The following is a 22856-nucleotide window of genomic DNA, read 5'->3' on the forward strand; positions in this document are numbered from 1 at the left end:
TTTTCAAGGGCTGTCTTTGCTTTTGTCTATGCTTACATATACATGCTTGGTGTATGAAAATCGATAGAGCGTAATGCCTCTAGGCAAAGTCACAGTTCACGGAGCACAAGGTTAGGAACTATGCACTGCAGGTTCTAGTAGAGATTTTTATATATATATATATATATAACAATAACAAATACTAAATTTCACATCATCTCCGAAAATAAACAAAAAATGGCAGTATATGAATGTAAAATTCCTAACAAATAGTAACAAAAATGTCAAAAAATGCTTATAAAATGAAAATTGAAGAATTTGGAGCTCCACGTATGGGTGAACAGCATAAACAACTAGTAGCCGAGAAGCTTTTCTATGATAGTTTACTGACCCACCTATACTTAAGCATACAGCCTTCCAGTAGTGGTCTAGATCTCCTTATTTTATTTCCGATGTCTTGCATCATCCCTGCCAGCAGCCAAAATATCACTGCTGCTCAGTAGACACATTTTGGCTACACAGTTGCCCTTTGCAGGTACTGAAAGAGCAATTTAAAACTTAGTTAAGTTAGATCTTATTAATACAGGGGTGGGCAAACTACGGCCCGCGGGCCACATCCGGCCCCTTGGCCTTTTTAATCCGGCCCGCCGACGACGCCAAGTCTCTTCACGCGAGACTTTGTGTCATTGGCGGGCCGGAATTAAAGAGACGAAGGGGGCATAACGCTGGCCTGGCCCGGTCCGGCCCGGGGGTGAGTAAATGTGGCCCGTGAGCCAAAAAGTTTGCCCACCCCTGTATTAATATGTTTTGTGGCGGTGGCAATTTTTTATGTAAAAGTTCTCTTCCCTTTTGGGAAACGGGGGGGATATATTGTGTTGCATGAAGTGAGAATTTATTGAGTACATTTCTGACCTTTTTTCTTAGGGAAAGATTTATATGTATTCATTTTTTTTATAACAAAAATAAAATAACTTGTTTTAGCTGTCCAAATGTCTCGTGTGTGTAGGGGGGGGTGGTACAATTTTAACACCAGAAATGCTGAACCTCCATTTTAGCAGTGACATTTTAATGATAGGAAGTCTGCAAAATTATTTGCCATCATTTGTGAAGGCAATAACAAGCCTTGGTGGTTTTTCACACTCTCTGTGTTAAGTGCTTTCAGAATGACAGCGTAAACTGTGTTAGAGAACTCCAAGGAAGTAAAACTGATTAAAATGTTCATGCTTGAATGCTGCTGATGGAATAGTTCATTTGGACTTTCTATACCTCCTGCAGCTCAAGCTGAAATATTAAAATTCAGTGGATTTAAATCTCTCTCCCCTCAGCTCAGGAAAAAAACATTACATTTTAATAGGTTTTGAACTCATAATTCATTGGTTTGATGCGGCACCTATTACATCTTTTCAAATATTACTTAGAAGGTTACTTAAATGATTCTTTTTTTCAATTCTAGAATGAGGGCATTTTTTTTTTTTTTTAGTATTTATGTCTGTGTTATAATATATAGAAAAAAAAAATCAGTATGTTCTTGTGTGTCTGTGCAATATATATATATCTATCACACACACACATACACGTGTGTGTATGTATGTACATACACGTGTGTGTATGTATGTATGTAAACACACAAATAAATTTTGTAACTTTCGGATCCTACCGCAATATTTTCGTACAACCACAATGCAAAATTTTCGCGCTTTTAACGCACATCAGAAATTATCGGATTAAATTTGCTCTTTTAAATGTCCGAAATTCGGACTTTGGTAAATGGGCCCCATAGTGTATACGCACCGTTATTAGGATAAAATTGGGTATAATAGCTCTAGGCAACTAAATATAGCAAAATTTGGCACCTCTTTGAAAACTGACTCAAAGACATATTGATTACACGGTTGCTTTCAACTTATTTTTTTTTTTTAATGCAAACAGTGTGAATGCACAGAGGAGTTTAAGGGTTAAATTAATGATATTTGGATCGCAGGCAGGTGCTTATGCAAGCACAGAATGGGACCTTGCTTTTCTTAGAATCATGCTTGCTCAGCCAGGCAAGGAATTTTAGCAGCTGTTTGGGACATGTGTCACAGATAGCATTGGGCCTCATTTATGGATCTAACCAGTGCTTACTGTTGCCTCTGAAGCAGAGCATCAACCTTGCTACAATGGATGACCATATTCTTTTGTCTAATAAACATGGTTTTGGTGCCTCATATAATCGCAAAGTCTTAAAAACAATCTCTTTTTAAAGCACTGCTGAATATTTTATTATATTGCAAGCTTGTGATTGCTTTTGAAAGTTTTCATGCATCCAGGTCATGATATGAAAAGTCTAGTGATAAGTCAAAGTAACTGAACTTGCTGAGTAATTTTTAAAATATTGTATTACTTATCCTAGCAGCTTTTTCAGTTTGATTGGGTTGTGTTTTTGAAGGTTTCAGCGCTAGACTTACTCTGCAACTACATTCTGGTAATATTATTAGCCTCTCCAACTCCACCAAATATTACAGTTCTGTTACGTTTTTAAGCATTATACCCCCTGACCATAACACACATACTCCTCCCTGTTTAAGACTTTTCATCATGAATGCTATATAAGCTACCAATGTAATGTTAGTTTCCTTTTGAATCGACTCCAAAGTCATTTGAAGCTTCCAAGTTCAATCACCTGTGTCCTTGGGGCATACAGTGACCAGAATCGTGAAGCCAAGTGTCAGGCATGGTAAATCTGTTTACACCATACACCTCTGTTTCTCTTGTCTTCTTGAGCATCTTAGTATTAGGCACAGCGGCATGTGCAGTGGTCAGACATTTGCTCTTCTTAGTGCATGAACTTATCTTAGACACTTATTCCAGAATTCATACTAGTCGATCACTTTCTTCTTTGTTCTCTCTGGGTCATAGCATAAAAGTCTAGTAGAACGCAAGGAGAGGGGTATTCTTTTGCACAGTCATACCAACCATCTTATTCTGCTTTTGTTTAGGAAGATTTTAAATATTAAGTTTTTTTTTTTTTCCCTTTCATTTAACAAGCACCCTGCTATAAAATGTCACTTTCATTTTTGGATAATTTTTGTTGTATTAATAATAAAATATTATATTCAATGTGTTAAGCATTAATAATAAAGGCATCCCAGTGGCAAAATGTTTAGCCTTCAAGCGCTTGAGTCTTGGGTCCAATTCCAGGTAGGACGTTATCTGTTCTCCCTGTGCATGCATGGGTTTCCTCTAAATTCTTAATTTCTCCCACCAATTTGGAATCCAAATTTCAAGATAAATGTTTATTGTGAGTCCTTATTTTGGTGTTACCAAGATGGCTTCTTAAACTGTGATTCTTGATTATCATTTAATCCATTGTATAATGATCCTCAGTATTGACTCATTATCTTGTGGTTATTACTGATGACACAATCTGTTCAATTCTTTAAGATCTTCTATACAATATAAAGATATTGGTATTAAGATAGTGTGTATGTTCAGGAGGTGTGTTTTCTTGCACACACTGAATGAATTACAGGAAACTAAAGTGCATTTTTTGAAAGTGCAGATTTGTGCAGATAAAGTTGCATGGAAAGTGCAGGTTGAATCCCCATTAAGAAGCCATGCGTTGGGCCCTACTTTCCTCATAGTAATACATTAACCTGATCATGTTATGGTCTAATACAGTGCTGTCCAACTTCTACGGTGCCAAGGGCCGGAATTTCTCTAGCATACATGGTGGAGGGCCGCTAATGGAAGCCAGTTTTGACCACTCCCCTTTTTGAAACCACACCCACTTCAAACCACACCTATTTTATCACAATGGTGGTAGCACAGCAAAATCCCAAATGCTTGGTCCTTACTGTGGGGATATCGACCATCATTCATATGTGAAAGAATTATGTCATATTAAGATATACCCTTAAATTCCATATGCCCCCTCCTCCCCTGTGGATAGCAGAGCAACCCCCAGTACATAACTACACACCTTAGGGACCATTTAATGGCTATTTCCAACTGCTAACAAACTCCCACAACAAACCCCTGCCAGGTTCACCTCCCACAAGCAGCATAGGGCAAGCAGAGAATGGCACACACAGGCAGCACTCTGCCTGTCCTATGCTGTCTGTGTGCACCATACTCTGCCTGTCCTACCCTGCCTGTGTGTGCCATACTCTGCCTTCCCTATGCTACCTCTGTGTGCCATACTCTGCCTGCCCTACCCTGCCTGTGTGTGCCATACTCTGCCTGCCCTGTGCTGCCTGTGTGTGCCATACTCTACCTGCCCTACCCTTCCTGTGTGTCCCATACCCTCCCTGACCTATGCTGCCTGTGTGTGCCATACTCTACCTGCCCTATGCTGGCTGTATGTGCCATACTCTACCTGCCCTATGCTGGCTGTATGTGCCATACTCTGCCTACAGTACCTATGTCTGAGGTGTGAAGAAGTGAACAATGGGAGTGATTACAGGCTGAGCCTGAGGTGTGAACACTGCAGGGGGTGAACAATGCAGGTATTAAAAGGTGTGAAAAACACAGGGGATTACATTTTTAAACAATACAGAGGGATTACAGCCTGAATCTGAGGTGTGAGCAATGCAGGGGGGCAGTTAATCTCAGTACTGATACCATTTAATGCTTACTCAAAGGTAAGCCATCAAAGCAGCCAGACAGGTGGGGGGCCACACAGAGGGGGGTCGAGGGCCGCATGCGTCCCGCGGGCCGCCAGTTGGACAGCACTGGTCTAATAGATTTCAGAAACATGTTTTGTAGGTCCTGAAATGTGTTCCTTTGTGTATAGGGCAGTTTAAAAGTGCGATATGTATTGTGTGTAAGGCCAGCACCACAAAGAAAATCTGTTGGAAGTGGTTTAACACACATACTGTACATTCCTAGATCAATCATGCTTGACTGACATTTCATACAAGGAAATGTATTTGTTTGCTTCTTGAGTTTCAAGTATCTTTTTGTACAAGGTGTCATGTCTCAGTGTCTGGTAGTCATGATCTAAAAACAAAGGCCAGTCTTTGTTCTATCAAACTTGCAGCAGCAGCAACAGTCAGCCCTGTAATGCATCATGTGTCATGTTCTACACATTCCTCAGTTTGAAATTGCTGTTTGTTTTTTTCCCCCCTCTCTTTTTCTTTGGTTATGTCTTCATTTTTATGACATTTATTTTGTGTTCAAATTAAATAATAGCTAATCCATATTTACTGTAAGGGTGAAGACATACAGAGCCACTAGTAGAAGCTACTTGTCACAGCTAGAAAAATAGACATTGCAGAGGCAATGCTCAGTATTGTCTATGGCAGGGTATTTTCGGTTGTTTAGTAGCCATAACAAGGAGCTGCTAATAAGTAGATTAGTGTGTCTTCGCACTAATACAAGGTTATGAATAATTATTATTAGGACCCACCACAAAGTAATTGTTAGTTGGACCCATGTGACGGCTTGAGGAATAACCATCTTGGAAAGCACTGTAAGCTTAACTATTGTGCAACACACACATTTTGTGTGCTACATATATGTTTGCTGTTTTCCAGTCTGTTGCAGTTCAAGAATGTGAAACATTTTTCCTCCTCATGAATTTTATTTTAAAGGCATCAAATCTGAAAAATCAGATTTGACTGCAGTCAGGCCCAGACTGGCAATCTGTGGGTTTTGGCAAATGCCACATGGGCTACTGTAAGATGCCATATAGAGTCACTATTGATTGGGCTGCTGGGGACTGTTTGGGCCACAGTGTACTTAAAATGTCAGGGCCTATTATGAATCCCAATCTGGATCTGAATGCATGCACATACAAATAGAAATTTTGTTGGAGGGAGTGCCAATTTGTACAGTTAAACCATATCCGTAGAACATCTCTTTCCTTGCATGCACGCCACTTCCCTTTCCTTTAAATGGGAAATGTGAAGTCTATGGCGGTCCCATTTCTCATTCAGGTAGATGCAAAGAGACTGTCAGTGGGGAAGAGTTTTTGGTGATTAAAAACACCTTGTGTGCCGTTTATTTTTTTTTTATTTATTTTTTTTGTTTTTCATTGAATATCTTTAATGATCTTTTTTTAAAAACCTTTTGAATTAGGTGGAAAAAGTTTGCGTTTTTGGTATTATTTTCTTTACAAGAAGTGGAACTCCCTGGTACTGGAAAATCCTTTAGGTAATAAAGTATACCATTAATAGAAGTCCCCAACTTTTTGAACTTTTGAGTCACATTCAGCCAAATGTAGAAGGTGTCAATGAGCGATATCTGTATATTAAATATTATATTAAAAAGTGCCCAGTAGTTTCATGTAATGGCTATAATTGGCTGCTTCTTAGCCTTGGGCAGACTACCAGACAACTAGTAGGTAAATTGGTTTGACCCTCCAAGACTTGCATTAATCTGGGGAATTAAAAAATTAGCACCTGCTTTGAGGCCAAATGTGAGCCACTGGTTGGGGATCTATGCTCTAAAACATTTTGTCTCATGATTAGAATCCTTGTCCTTTAGGATTCAGAGTGGTTTCTCTCAATTTCGCATACATATACACATGTTTTTTTTAGTTCTGCGTGTAAATGTACAGACATGCTAGACCTATTTGAATTAATCGTTCTACTGTTGTCCTAATTGTTATCTGTTTTTGCTAATGCAATAAACAATCCTACATCTAAATGGTGGTTAAAGCATGAAACATGATGCATCTGTGCTAAGGTCAAGCACTCCCAATCCTAACCTCTCAAGGGCTTTCTGTATATGTTGCCAGTGTGCTGGTAAAAATGACTTTAAACTCTTGTCAGCATAGTTACTGGTGCATGCATCACAGTCCCACTCAAATAAACCTGTCACAACACAGAGTCAGCAGCAAGAGAAAAGTACAAGGGCAGGCCTCTAGCTTTTCATTCGAGCATCACTAAACGTGCACAGAGTGCCCAATTATTTCAGCATTATTGAGCAAGCCTACAGGAGAACCCATGCCTTGCTACATTAGATTTTCTTTAGTAATTTGCTCAAGTACCGCTGAGGACACTTAAAGAGCTTAAAACGGTGGCTGCAACCAATTCCCTTTTCTGGATTGTTAATTCAGATTTTTGCTCTTGGATTAACTCTCTGTGTTCTGTGGTACAGGGCCCGTAAAATTAGAACTTTTCTTTTGTCTTGAAGCCAAGTTGAAACCTTAAGCTCTGCCCGTTTTAAAATATTAACGAGGGAGATGTGTAGTATATCAAATCTATGCATCTGCCTTTCAGCTTTATATATAATATATCAGCGAATTATGTTATTTTATCTTCGTTATACTTCAGTGTTTCCTTTCACTTAATTTGAGTAGTTGAATTCCATTGTTTGCGGTGGACAAAAATCTCATACGTTTGCCCAAAAGTCAGCAGCAGCAAACCAGGCGGTTTGTAAAGTAATAGAAAAATTGCAGTATTGATTTAATTGTTGCGCAGTGCAAGTCCGTGGTGCTGTAAATATGGAAAAAAATGTCCTAACAATATCACAAGATAGTGTACTTTACTGGTTTATTACTCTTGAACCGCTAAGTGGTGGCGCTACAGAACAACTGCAGTATGGATATACCTAATCAAGCTGCTTTATTAATATGGATTTTTGTATGTATTATTTGTGTTCATGTAAATTGATTTGTCATTGTTCTTTATATTTACCACCTTAATTTTTTGTAATTTTATTTATTTGAACAAGTTCAATATGTGTTGTTAATTTTTCGCAGCAGCAGCAACTCCAGGCACAGCATTTGTCTCACGGACATGGTCTCCCAGTGCCTCTCACTCCGCATCCTTCTGGACTTCAACCTCCAGCCATTCCTCCTATTGGAAGCAGTGCAGGATTGCTGGCTCTCTCCAGTGCCCTAGGCGGCCAGTCCCATCTTCCAATTAAGGATGAGAAAAAGCACCATGACAGCGACCATCAAAGAGGTCATTACAAATATAATAATTTCTCCATTTTTTATAGCTCAATATATAAATGTGTATGTTGCATTGTAGAATATCTAGAAATTAATTCTGTTCTATAAATATACAATTTTTTTTTAGAATCCTCTGCTTGTTTTTTTAAAAAAAACGAAAGTGTGAAGCTTTTTTCAGAAATGTTTATTGGAATTAGTACTAACAATGACTTGTTCAGTGGAGTGTTTTTGCTCACCCTTAGAGCCTATTTATTTAAAACTTTTTATCAGTTAAAAAAAGAGGCTACACCCATCCCAGGCTTACAGTTATATAATAACTTCCTCCTGAAATGTGTTAGTTAGCTAAGAGATCATCTATTTTTGAACGAGAATCATGTGTGAGCAGAGATATATCCGGAAGAGGTGGTGGTAAGAGTCGTCTAACAGGGGAAGCATGAGCAAACTTGCAGAGCCCCCCCCTTATCACACCTTTCTGAGGATTTATAATTGTGTGGGAAGGCCAGCTCTGGGCATTTGGTATTGAACAAGAGATGCTACAAAACAGCTTCTGTATGACTTTAGAGGAAGTATAAAATATACTTGTTTCACTGTTCTTTGTAATGATTTGTGTACTATGATAATTGGTAATATTTTAGGTATCTAAGTAAGTAAGTGTGACATGCCATGTAAATAACTCATTTTGGGGTTTTTTTTTTCCCTCATACCTGTGCTGAATTTGCTGCTTACAGATAGAGATTCCATCAAGGTAAGGCCTACTTTTAAATACATTTTAGTTTATGCTGTATAAATATTCTAGAATCTAATTCCTAAAGTTTTTTTATGCACAAGATTTAAAGTTGTGTTGACCTTTTCAGTGGATTCCTATATATTATTCCAGTATATTCCCATCTGTTAGATTTAGTCCAACAGTTCTGCATGTTAATATGTACAAACCTTTTACACTTTTGTAGTTAATAAGTGCAAGCAGTGGAGTCTATGGAGCCAATTTTAAATCTGGTTTACTTTGCTACTTCCTATATGGAAAACTAAAAAGATGTGTATATAATATCTTTTTTTTAATAAGTTAAACGGCTAGTTAAGCACAAAAATGATTTCAGTGCGATTGTTTAGGCTGTATAGGTTTTATCCTAGGTGTTCAGGGAGTCAATATAGACGTTTGACATTGTTTATTATCTAATAGCCAATTTTTTTTTTTATTTTTTTTTTTAATCTGCTTAGCAAATTCACTCTGCTCGGGTTGCTTCCAATGCAAGAAAAGGGCTTATTTTTACAGGTGTAGCATATCTATTTAATCACAAAAAGCTGAATTTTTAGTGCCAGCTGGCAAGAACCTGATTGACATAGATTGTAAGTTTCAGGGTTCTCTTGTGGCCTGTGGCGTAAATGTGTTGCTGGGATTGAATGTATGCTGTTTCTAGCCTTTTAATCCTTACAGATGTGTAATAAGAAAGTCATATAGTCCAAGTTGTACATTGTTATGACTATTCACAGTAAAGCTTGTCATTCTAAATCAGCCATACAGTTTACTCCCACTGACTTTTGTGGTTTTTGTTTGATAATATTCTCATCACTTAGAAACTCAAGATCTAAGCTTAATAAAGTAAGCAGTGACTATGATCTAAGCAGAAGCAGCAGAGTTGGTGAATGAGTGTAGTAAAGAATATTCATTTAAATTGCAGAAGGTGATGGTGCATGTTTAGCATTGTTGATCCCAGTTGGTGTGTGAATATAGCAATAACAATATTGTTTTCACTGATTGTTTAGGTCTGTGCCACTACCATTAACTGCATGAGTCTCTTTACAGACTGAAAGGGGTGTTTTGAAGCGCAATAACTTACAGCTGTAGCACAGTGCAACTCATTATCTCTGTCCCCTTTACTTACATAAGCAATATAGGTCACTTGCACACATAATTACTGATGCACATCACTGCCATAGAGGAAGTGTAAGTGTGATGGAGCATGTGACCAGTGTAAACATGGTTTATCATTAGCATTTATGTGGAACAGAATTCAGCTTTATCATAGATAACAAACCTTACCCATACTTGTATATAACGTTAAAGAGATTAAAAGCAACTGGAGAGCAGGAACTTTATCTTACAGAATATGGCCCCTCTGAGCCAATGATTCCTACTGACTTTCTTCTGGCATCATACCAGTCTCCTACTTGTGCCACAAGCTGCCCACTCAAAACTACACGTCTTGGCTTTGCAATTGTATGGGCAGTGGGAAACTTAAGGTGGCCATACACGTGGCGATCTGACGATGTTTCGTACGACCATCGGTCGCACGAAACATCGTAAGATCCGCCACACACCATTCAGGGCTGAATCGGCAGGTAAGGAGGTAGAAACAATAGGATTTCTACCTCCTTCTGCCGATTCAGCTCTGAAGGGAGAATTTTGGTCAGGCGCCTTCTATGGCGCCCGATCAAAATTTTCAAACTTGTCCGATCGGCGAGTCGTCCGATATTGGCAGCTTCCTGCGATATCGGTCGACTCGCCGACATGCCATACACGCACCGATTATCGTACGAAACGAGGTTTCGTACGATAATATCGGTGCGTGTATGGCCACCTTAACTGAGCTATCAGAATATGTATATCAGATAAACAGATTTTAGAGTGATATCACTCCCCTCCTTTTCTCCCCAGCAGCCAATCAGCAGAACAATGGGAAGTTAGTAAGATAGCAGCTCCCAGTCAAATAGGAATGTTTTGTCTCCAATAAGGATTAATTATATCTTAGTTAGGGTCAAGTACAAGTTACTGTTTTATTATTACAATGAAAAAAGTTAAAAATTAAAAATGTGAAATATTTGATTAAAAAAAAAGAGTATGGGAGATGGCCTTCCCATAATTTGGAGCTTTCTAGATAATCTGTTTCTGGATAAGAGATCCCATATCTGTAGTTAGATACTCAAATTTGCTGCTTACTAGTATCTGGAATTTATTTAGTCATCCAGAAGTTTGCTCCTTTTTCTTTTTTTTTTCTTTTACAAGTAATGAATGAACGTGTCAAAAACAGCCTGTCTTTCAATCTTATTTTTGCTTTACTCTGCTCCTAATGTGCAAACAGACAGCTTTGATACCCTAAATAATAAGTAATTTTTGGCCATCTGTCAAAAGGAAATTTCAATACAAATTTAAATTAATGGTGCCTGAAAATTTTTATAGCTTCTCTAAAAGCCTCTAATGTGCAGAAAATTCAGGATCTGCCGGTGGTAATTAGTGTACCATGTAATGAGAATATGGGCAGTGTTATACAGGCCCTTGTGTAACATTTTGATATCGTAGCAAAATCTTGATTTATTTAAGGCTTTAGGCAAGCTTAATTGTCAGAGGCAGTGTTTTTTTTCGCCTCTCACAGTGCGGATTATTAAATAGGGCAGTTTTTAGGGCTGCTTGTAAAATGTAAATTTAGACTCCTTCAATGATGCAGGTAATTAAGCTGTATTACTCAGTGGTGTAAAGGGGGCATCACCTTAGAGCCTCATAAAGCTATTCACCTGTTTTCATTGCATGCTTTTTTTATTCTTTGGCATTGATTGCTTTTTAGTAATTCTGCTAATAAAATACTTTTTAGCTGTGTGGTTTTTGTTGTAACTATCAACATCTGCTTATCTTTTGGTTTTGCTTGTGATTTCCGGCGAATGCGTCAGTAGTAAGGCCACGAATGCTTTATTTGTGGTGAGTAGGGGAAGCAGAAGTGTAGATGTGGACTTAATTTAGTTCTATACACATTGCTGCTGGTTTTACTCAAATGTGAGTATATACCTAATGCAGCAATCCTCTATGGAGTCCCGTTTCCTTACAGTAGATTATAAGTTTATAAAAGGAAAATTTGCTGGCATGCAGCTACATGAATGAAATGTTTGTGTGTTTGCCCTGAGTATGTTATTGATTTAGAAGTCCGTTTAAGCTAGGCTTCTTGAAACCAGTGTCATTAGCTTATACTTCTTACCCATTTTCTGCTTTAAAAAATATAATTGTAATGTAATGCACATACTGTACATAATACACACTGTCTATATACTGGACAGTATTGACTGCCTTCTTGGGTAACGGGCGTCGCCGGAAAAAATATCTGAACAGAGGTTCTCAGATATGCATTGAGAAGCTTGGAATATTGCAATCTGTCCAGTTTTTGTATTAGAACAACATATACTATTATTGTTTGTGTTTAAATGTCATTCAACCACCAAGCTGCTAATTGATAAGTTAAAAAAAAAGAAATGTTAAAATGCCTATAAAAATTAAGAGGTTTTTACCATCTGTGTAATTAATAATGCTTTAGACTCGCACATTGGCACTGAGGAAGGGCCTTATCAGCTTAAGGTGGCCATACATCTTGCAATTACAACCAATGGTGGCAGGAAAGATCATTCCCACCCTCCACGGATGTTCATGGCTGAATCGTCAGGTATGAAGGTAGAAACAATAGGGATTCTACCCCTATCTAACAATTCAGCTCTAAACGCCGATCATCACACTTTCGCAATATCTGTCGTCTCGCCAATCTGCCTTACAGGCACTGAATATCGTAAGAAACAACCTTGTTTTGTTCGATAATATCTTTGTGTGTATGGCCAGCTTTACTGTGACATAATAAAAGACAAGTTCTGCTTCAGTTATATAGCCTGCAAATGTACAATTTGGGTGTAATTACTGATATCCAAATCAAGTTATCCCAATAAATCATGCACACATAATCAGCGTGTGTATGGTGGGAGACGATAATATCGTACGAACCTCGTTTCGTATGATATTCGGTGCGTGTATGGCAAGTCGGCGAGTCGAAGCTGCTGATATCGGTCGACTCACCGATCGGGCCAGTTAAAAAATTTTGATCGGGCGCCATAGAAGGCGCCTGACCAAAATCTGCCTTCAGCGCTGAATCGGCAGAAGGAGGTAGAAATCCTATTGTTTCTACCTCCTTATCTACCCTTTCAGCCCTGAACGGTTTGTGGCTGATTGTACCGTCGGTCGCACGAAAGATCGCAAATCGCCACGTGTGTGGCCACCTTTAACGTTAGTAGAGTGGGCGAACGATCTTTAGATTATAATTGTAGCTTGCATGGCCACCTTAAGGAACCTCTATCTATTAGAAATGTATTGGAACTAAACTGCTAAGTACTAAATATTTGTCTGGATCATACAAACTGCATGGAATTGTTGCCCCAATTCAAAATAATATATGTTGCCATTCTATTTGTGTATTAGAGGGTATAATGTTTTCAATGCACAGATGGTCCTCAGGTGGTGAACATGCGTGTATTAATATGTCAGGGTAGGACACGCTTGTTTGTTTCTGTCTTGTCCAGTAACCATTTAGCTGAAGCAGAACAAATCTTAATTAGCAATGCTTGGTGGGAGACTTTTTTTTTTTTTTAAAAATTCCTTCAACTTTGTCATACAGTCTAATGTGTGGTTTCTATATGAAAAGGGTTGTAATTGGATGCATCTCCAATTTTCTTATTTTGAATGTAGAGATTTTAAATGAATCAAAAACTAAAGTAATTGGTCATTTAATTTAAAGGAAGGCAAAGTAGTTTGCTGTAGGAAGTTAACATTGGTCTGTATAATGCAGCTTCTTTGTTCCATCTTGGTGATGGTCTTGCATTTTGTGGCTGGATCCTCTGGGCAATGAACTGTTTAGAAAAAACTTTTATTAAAGAAATACTGAATTTTCTAATTCTTGCATTACTTAAAGGGGTTGTTCACTTTGTTTTTCAATTAATGATATTCTGAGATAGAATGCAATTGATCCGCATTTTTTACTGTGAATGGATTTTCTGTTATTTAGCTTTTTGTTAAGCAGCTCTTTAGTTTTGTATTTCAGCAACTGTCTTGTTCCTAGGTTCCTAGGTTTGTAGAGGGACTGAATAGGCAGATAAGTAATAAAAAGGGACAACAATAAAATTGTAGCCTCACATAGCAATAGTTTTTTTTTTCCTTCTGGGTTCAGTGACCCCCATATGAAAGCAGGAAAGAGGTAGAAAAGGAAGGCAAATAACACAAACTATAAAGAATTAATAATCAAAACCAACTGCAAAATTGCTAGGAATATGCCATTCTATAACATAGTAAAATGTAACTTAAAGGTGAACCACCCCATTAATATTTATTTTTAAAAGTTAGAATTTTGTAAAGTGTTCTGCTATTTTTTTTTATAATAACTCTCTGTAAATTTGAGAAACTGTCCACACAATGTGGTTTTTAGCCTGAAAAACATCTGTATTGTGAGGGGAAGGTCACAGTTTGTTTTGGGATACTTCCTGAGGAATATGTTATGACCTTTTACACACTATAAAGTTGTTTGCAGGCTAAAAAAATGTCATTGTGTTTCTCATAAGCATTGGATATTATTTGGGTACTGATGGGGGAGTACTGTTGAATTTGTGGCCAAATCAATCATGTCCCATTCCATATCTTGTGTCATTAGCTATTAGCTATTTATGCCTCATGAACCTCGCATCACAAAATAGAGTAGTTAAATTCTAATGATAAATTCGGTACCTTTGCCTTTTTCTGTTCTAATTTAAAGCCTGTGAATGTGAGACCTCATGGTGAAGACAGTTGTGGTACAAGGTCTTAGGCAAAAACATATGGGTACATACTGCCATCTGTCAAGGACACCTAATATCATAGTATATAGCCCTACTTACATCTGTGATCTTGAGACACCCAAGATCACAGTATGTAGGCCCCACAGGGTGTTATAGCCCCTGCTAGTGATCATCTATTCTAGGAATAGTTCTTCTCTAAGTGGTTTGCCGCTCTTCTTCCTATATTTTCTGCGAGTTACAGAGAACTTCCTATTTAACATTGATATTTCATAGCCGTGACTCACTATTCTGTGTTTAATATCTTGTTACCTTATTTACGTTCAATGTTATTTTAATTAAAAGCACTTCTGCTGAAAAGTACTGCATGCCATAAGCATTGGATATTATTTGGGTACTGATGGGGGAGTACTGTTGAATTTGTGGCCAAATCAATCATGTCCCATTCCATATCTTGTGTCATTAGCTATTAGCTATTTATGCCTCATGAACCTCGCATCACAAAATAGAGTAGTTAAATTCTAATGATAAATTCGGTACCTTTGCCTTTTTCTGTTCTAATTTAAAGCCTGTGAATGTGAGACCTCATGGTGAAGACAGTTGTGGTACAAGGTCTTAGGCAAAAACATATGGGTACATACTGCCATCTGTCAAGGACACCTAATATCATAGTATATAGCCCTACTTACATCTGTGATCTTGAGACACCCAAGATCACAGTATGTAGGCCCCACAGGGTGTTATAGCCCCTGCTAGTGATCATCTATTCTAGGAATAGTTCTTCTCTAAGTGGTTTGCCGCTCTTCTTCCTATATTTTCTGCGAGTTACAGAGAACTTCCTATTTAACATTGATATTTCATAGCCGTGACTCACTATTCTGTGTTTAATATCTTGTTACCTTATTTACGTTCAATGTTATTTTAATTAAAAGCACTTCTGCTGAAAAGTACTGCATGCCTTGCGGTACTATTAAACACTTGTAAATAATTATCACTCACTTCTATAAATGGAAGCAAAAGGTTGTGTAAATTTAACGTGGTAACAGTGATTCCTTTCGGATTCGTTATTGGTGCTGCTAAATTAAAAGCTTTAACAGGTGCTTGCTTACATTCTTTCTGACTGAAGAAGCCAATCATTTTTGCTCATTAAATAAAATGTTGAAACATATACTAACTTGTAGCTATGTTTCTATTCATATTAATTTTAATAGAATGGTTTTGGTTTCAAACCTTCCACCTTTGTATTCTAGTTAGGATCTCGTTTACCTTATAGCAAGGTTAAATTACATGAAATCATTGTTGTTTTAGTCACCCTGCTATTGTTCTTGGTATATCTAAGATAGCAAATAAGCATTCACCCTAAATGACCTTTGGACTAAACTTGCATGAGTATCCAGGGCAGGAAATTAGTGTTTATCCCTGCTTTCAAAATAATCAGCTGCTCATTTTAATAATGTCCTGCTAAAAAATAATTATAGATATGTCTATCACACTGCCTTATGCTGTAAACGAGAAGCTGTCAACTGTTTTCAACTTCTTTAGATCCACAGAATCAAGCACCTCTTAGGGACATGGCCCACAGGGAGATTAGTCATCCGCAGTAGGTGAGATTTGACCGCAGGCGACTAATCTCCCCATAGGACATGGCCCTTAGAGTGCACAGGTCTGTGTATGTGCTGTTAAGTGGTATCGTTTTCACAGCATATGCAGACTATTAGGCTGCCAACCCTAGTCATCCTCCATTGTTGGCCCTTGAATGCCTAGTTGAACATTATTAATTTGAGCAAGAAGTAAAATAAATACAAAATTTCAAATAAAAATGCAAAATTGTTCCCTTTGTGCTGACCACACACACAGATCGGCAGACATTTTTTGTCAGCAAAGTTTTGTAAATAATACCAATTAAGCACTAAGTGAATATGCTAAAAGTATGTTTTAGTGGTCTGCATCCTCAGGTTTCCCACTACAGTTATAGGAGTTAATGGGCTTGCAAATTGACTAGCTCTTTACACAAAGTATAATGGATGCATTTGCTGGAATCACATCTAACAAGATACAAAGCAAAATGTAAATATTCTAGTGTAAGAAGAATTCCCTGGGTGTCTGATGTTAAATGAATACTGTCATGGGAAAACATGTTTTTTTTCAAAACATATCAGTTAATAGAGCTTCTCCAGCAGAATCCTGCATTGAAATCTGTTTTCCAAAAACACAAACACATTTTTTTTTTTTATTTAATTTTGAAATTTCACGTAGGGCTAGCCATATTCTTCATTCCCCAGGGTGCCACAGCCATGTGACCTGTGCTCTAATAAACTTTAGTCACACTTTACTGCTGAACTGCAAGTTGGAATGATATCACCCCCCTCTCTTTCCCCCCAGAAGCCAATCAGCAGAACAATGGAAAGGTAGCAAGATAGCAGCTCCCAGTTGATATCCGAATAGCACTCAATAGTAAGAAATTCAAGTCCACCTTGAGACTCCTCCAGTTAAATGGGAGTAGGAGAAACAATATGTTATCTGAAAGCAGTTCTAATGTGTAGCGCTGGCTCCTTCTGAAAGTTCATGCACAATGCACGGAGATGGCTGCCTACACACAAATATTACAAAAAAAAAATAAAAATACATCAACCATTCAACCATCACATTTTAAATGGTAAAGTGTATTCTTTGCTATGTAAACAGTGTAATTTAGAAATAAAAGTATACCATAAAAATCATGACAGTATCCCTATAAAAAGATAATCCCCAAGGGGCAAGACATGATAGCCGGTCGAACACCTTTATTCTGGCTTGTAATTGGGAGACGCTAATCCTAATTGAATTACTTGGTAAGAGCTAGAGCCACAGGAGTTGTGTGTAAGGCAGCCTGTTGAAATAGAGCTGAGTACATAAAGACTAACCTGCTCAGTCGTAACCTGCAGCCATGACTAAAGAGTTCACGTTAGGCATCTCGTAATTGACTTGGAAAGACCATCAGCTTTTATTTGTACTGCAACAGAGGAACTTTGCATTTTTCTTAAGACGTTGGGCCTGCGGTGTGGCAGAATAAAATTGAAAATGTTAATGTGTGGCAGGCAACTGGGAGAGAATGAAGTCACCATGGTAACAGCTACTTTTCAGATGCCTTGCTAAGATATAGCTGAACTAGAAGCAGATGTCTGATTTGAGTATTTTGCCTTCTTCAGTGTAAACAAATAACTTGTAGGCAGGTGTTAGAAATAACATGGAAATCCTATTAAGAGGCCCCGGGTTCCTCTCAGCCGGGAAAACCCTACTACAAAAGAATCTGTTGTCTGAGTGAGCTGTAGATTCACTTCTCATTAGAATGTATCAGAAGCTAGACTGATCTGATAGGAAACTTTAGCCTCTCTTTGCTTGTGTGACTGTGTGGGCCATTTTTTGTTAAGCAAAGACAGAAACCAGCAGGATTCCCCCTAATATTAAAGGTCTCCTTTAATTCTGGTAAATTAAATGATCACTTCTTTATTAATTTTTTTTAAGAGCATTTTTGTATTAGTTGGTTAAAATTGCCTCTGTGGGAGATAGCCTTTTTGTGATTCAGAACTTTTTGGATATTGGGTTTCCAGATAAGTGATACTATAATCTGTATTTTGTTGTAAATGTGAATGTGTGACTAATTGTGGTGCGAACAAAGACCAGCTGCCACCACCCCCTATCAGAATCATTCACTTCTTCTTGTCTTGTATTACCTTTTGGAATCTGCACTAGCATTTATATGGTTAAGATTAGGATTGGATTGGATTGGATGAGTTTGCATACTCTATAGCTTGTTTGGTATTTATGCAGTTAGAAGATTACATGGGGAATTTAATGTTCATTTTAATATAATAGAGGCATAATTGTTCATTAACTCTCAATCTATTAGTTAAGTTTTATATGCACTGAACAGTGACCATAAAAACCCTTTATGTTGTAATTCCACATTTCTCTGCTTATGGCCCCTGAGAATAACTCCATAAAGCTAATAATGTGCACACTGGTGGTCTTTCGTTACCCTAGCAACGGACTTAGGGCACAGGTTATGCGAAATGCATGAACATCTGTGATTTTCTTTTCTCCCTTTCTCAAACAATTTTATTTCTTGGCACTGATTGGGTCAGTCTGGCTTGTGCCTATGAGATTTCGTACGTAGGGATAAGCTGAAGAGCTCCCCTGGGCCCTGCCCTAAGTGGTTGGCAGAACGGAAAGTGAAGTGAGATTTATCCAGGCAGTGCTTTCAGTGGTTGAGGGATTTGGCCTGACAGTACTCTCAGTGGGATGTTACTAGCTTGCTTCTGCTATACAGGGACATGAATAAAAAATGATCTGGTAAATCTAGGAATTATTGGGCTTATTGGTGTGCCTCAGAATGAATAAGCTGAAGGGAAAATAGAAGCAATTGCATATGCGTGAACCACAATTTTATGGTCATTACATAGCTTTTATTTCATCCCACTGGATGCTTCTAGAAGTATAGGCTATTTGAAATGTAGCCCTGGCTACCTTCACACGCAGAAATACTTCTGATTGCATTTGGAAATCATGTTTGTGAGTCTACTAAGCGGAAATAAACTTTGGCACTTTTTGCATGGAGGTATACTGCGAGCTTGTACTGAGGAATGTGCTGCTGCTCTACCTTAAGTCAAAAGGGAGTTAATCCGGCAGTTTCTACCTGTGTGTTTGTGTGTGCACACACACACCCACACTTTTTTTATTTTTATTTATGCAACTTGTTATCCAGAATGCTTGGGACCTGGGCTTTTATGAATAAGGAATCTTTCTGGAATATGGATCCCCATGCCTTAAGTTTACTTAAAAGAAAATGCTTTAAACAGTAAAATAAACTCAATAGGATTGTTTTGCCTTCATTAAGGAGGATTCATTATATCTAAGTTGGGATTGAGTACAAGGTAATTTTTTTTATTATTATTATAGCAAAGGAAAGGAAGCCATTTTTATAATCTGGTATTTGAATGGCAAATAATGGGAAATTAGGAAAAAGGCCCTGTAATTCAGAGCTTTTTGGGTTTCCAGATAACAGATCCCATACCTAGGATCCCATATCTGTTAAAATTCACACATCCAGTGCCGGTTTTCTAAAGATGCCACCCCCATCTCCCACCTCCTCCCTCCCCAGGATCTGGGGCCATGAATCTGGGCCTGCACACACCCAGATGGAGGAGTTTATAAATAGATATAGCATTAATATATAAATATAAATATATATAGGGTATGTAGTCCCCAGAAGGCAGTTATGGATACAAAATTTTGTGACCTGTGCCTTAATATTGTTACGTTAGGTGCTGGCTTTTCTCTAATACTGTTGAGATATGTATCAACTAATGAATCACATTTTCTCAGTTTAGAAGTTCATCAACCTGGCTTGCAAAACTTATGTAAGGCATGAGAAAAAAAAAAAGCAAAAAGACACAAAGCAATTATCTATTATACCATTATTAGTGGAATAATAATTAAAGTTTTGTAATAGTGAACTGCTCCTTTAAGAACTTTTAGAATTTTATGTGGTAAAAATGCACCTGCAAATCTTATTTAAGAGTCATGGCCCCTTAAGACTGATACACAGGAGCCAAGCAGTGTCTTTACTTTGTGGACATGTTCTGCAGCCTTTTGCTTATCCTCCTCACCCTCTTAACCTTGTCAGTGAGGAGTTTGAACAGACATTGAGCAGCTGGAATGTGAGTGAGCGGTTCACACTCCTCACCGGTCTGTTTGTAGTGGGTTGTTTGCTTTTGATTTTTGTTGAGCTGTTGACAAAAGCTTTAGGTACAAATGGGAACAAGCAGAAGTAAAGCTGTGCCAAAAAAGCCCTAGTGATACTGCCCTGCTTACATTTTCCAACTGTTGAAAAGAACACAGAATATCTTGTCTGCACCCTGCTTTGCTTATCTCTCTTGTTAGTCTCTGACACAGGAAAAGATGATAAATCCACAGTGCCCAGGCAGGCAGTGAGAGATGTCGGAAGTGCAATTAATGCTTTAACGTGCTGCCATTTGCCAGGATAATTGAGACATAAAATTGCCTTGTTCAGTGTAGTTGGTAAGAAAGTGTAAGTTCTCTACTAATCACCAGTTTCTGAAAGTATTCAAAATGATGAAATATAATTTTGTTCTATTTACAGGAGGAGAAAGAAATATTTTTTCCGTGTTTTAACGGAATTAAAATATAATGCCCTGGACTGGTAAAAATGTGTGCGTTAAGCTGGCCATACATGCTCTGATAAAATTGTATGAAACCTAGCTTTGTACGATTTTCAGACCGCGTGGGGGCTCGGAATTATCATCCTAATATTTTTCGGACCATGGCGATCAGTTGTTTAGTCGGGCAGGTTGAAAATTTCATTTGGATAAGGATAAAATCAGTGCAGTGTATTGTTTATCTGATGATATCCTTGGGGGACCTACAATGGAAGCCACTTTTGTACGATTAGTGTCTGCCAACTATTTCATGTTCAGGGCTTTATCCTACAGTTTCATTTCAGATTGTTGCATTTAAACATAACACTGTTATCCAAACGTTCGTCATAAGAAGACTAAAATCTGAACGTGTATGGCCAGCTTTAGCTGTAATAACACTACTATAGTTTATGTAAGTAAGCTGCTGTCAAGCAGTGGGGGCAGCCATTCAAAGCTGAAAAAGGAGAAAAGGCACAGGTTACATAGCAGTAACCTGGCAATGGCATTCTACACAGCTTAGCTGCTATGTAACCTGTGCCATTTTGCCTTATTCCAATAGCTATCCCCATGGCTACACAGCAGCTTATTTACAGTGGCTTGCAAAAGTATTCGGCCCCCTTGAACGTTTCCACATTTTGTCACATTACAGCCACAAACATGAATCAATTTTATTGGAATTCCACGCGAAAGACCAATACAAAGTGGTGTACACGTGAGAAGTGGAACGAAAATCATACATGATTCCAAACATTTTTTACAAATAAATAACTGCAAAGTAGGGTGTGCGTAATTATTCAGCCCCTTTTGGTCTGAGTGCAGTAAGTTGCCCATAGACATTGCCTGATGAGTGCTAATGACTAAATAGAGTGCACCTGTGTGTAATCTAATGTCAGTACAAATACAGCTGCTCTGTAACGGCCTCAGAGGTTGTCTAAGAGAATATTGGGAGCAACAACACCATGAAGTCCAAAGAACACACCAGGCAGGTTAGGGATAAAGTTATTGAGAAATTTCAAGCAGGCTTAGGCTACAAAAAGATTTCCAAAGCCTTGAACATCCCACAGAGCACTGTTCAAGCGATCATTCAGAAATGGAAGGAGTATGGCACAACTGTAAACCTACCAAGACAAGGCCGTCCACCTAAACTCACAGGCCGAACAAGGAGAGCGCTGGTCAGAAATGCAGCCAAGTGGCCCATGGTGACTCTGGACGAGCTGCAGAGATCTACAGCTCAGGTGGGGGAATCTGTCCATAGGACAACTATTAGTCGTGCACTGCACAAAGTTGGCCTTTATGGAAGAGTGGCAAGAAGAAAGCCATTGTTAACAGAAAACCATAAGAAGTCCCGTTTGCAGTTTGCCACAAGCCATGTGAGGGACACAGCAAACATGTGGAGGAAGGTGCTCTGGTCAGATGAGACCAAAATGGAACTTTTTGGCCAAAATGCAAAACGCTATGTGTGGCGGAAAACTAACACTGCACATCACTCTGAACACACCATCCCCACTGTCACATATGGTGGTGGCAGCATCATGCTCTGGGGGTGCTTCTCTTCAGCAGGGACAGGGAAGCTGGTCAGAGTTGATGGGAAGATGGATGGAGCCAAATACAGGGCAATCTTGGAAGAAAACCTCTTGGAGTCTGCAAAAGACTTGAGACTGGGGCGGAGGCTCACCTTCCAGCAGGACAATGACCCTAAACATAAAGCCAGGGCAACAATGGAATGGTTTAAAACAAAACATATCCATGTGTTAGAATGGCCCAGTAAAAGTCCAGATCTAAATCCAATCGAGAATCTGTGGCAAGATCTGAAAATTGCTGTTCACAAACGCTGTCCATCTAATCTGACTGAGCTGGAGCTGTTTTGCAAAGAAGAATGGGCAAGGATTTCAGTCTCTAGATGTGCAAAGCTGGTAGAGACATACCCTAAAAGACTGGCAGCTGTAATTGCAGCAAAAGGTGGTTCTACAAAGTATTGACTCAGGGGGCTGAATAATTACGCACACCCCACTTTGCAGTTATTTATTTGTAAAAAATGTTTGGAATCATGTATGATTTTCGTTCCACTTCTCACGTGTACACCACTTTGTATTGGTCTTTCACGTGGAATTCCAATAAAATTGATTCATGTTTGTGGCTGTAATATGACAAAATGTGGAAAAGTTCAAGGGGGCCGAATACTTTTGCAAGCCACTGTATGTAAACTATAATAGCATTTCTGAAGCAAACAC

The 22856-nt window shown here is 38.4% G+C and overlaps 1 protein-coding gene across 5 annotated transcripts in view; it reads left to right on the forward strand.

Annotated features, from left to right (window-relative positions):
* tle4 (transducin like enhancer of split 4) overlaps nucleotides 1-22856 on the forward strand; it is an 89051-nt gene that overhangs the window by 36364 nt on the left and 29831 nt on the right. For 3 of the 5 annotated variants that reach the window (XM_012961022.3, XM_012961101.3, NM_001170501.1), the window contains 2 exon segments: nucleotides 7670-7871; nucleotides 8590-8606. In XM_012961022.3, the coding sequence (XP_012816476.1) occupies nucleotides 7670-7871; nucleotides 8590-8606 (219 nt within the window). 5 annotated transcript variants of the gene reach the window in all.

The sequence above is a fragment of the Xenopus tropicalis genome, chromosome 1, assembly GCF_000004195.4.
Source record: "Xenopus tropicalis strain Nigerian chromosome 1, UCB_Xtro_10.0, whole genome shotgun sequence".
In the NCBI taxonomy this organism is placed as follows: domain Eukaryota; kingdom Metazoa; phylum Chordata; class Amphibia; order Anura; family Pipidae; genus Xenopus; species Xenopus tropicalis.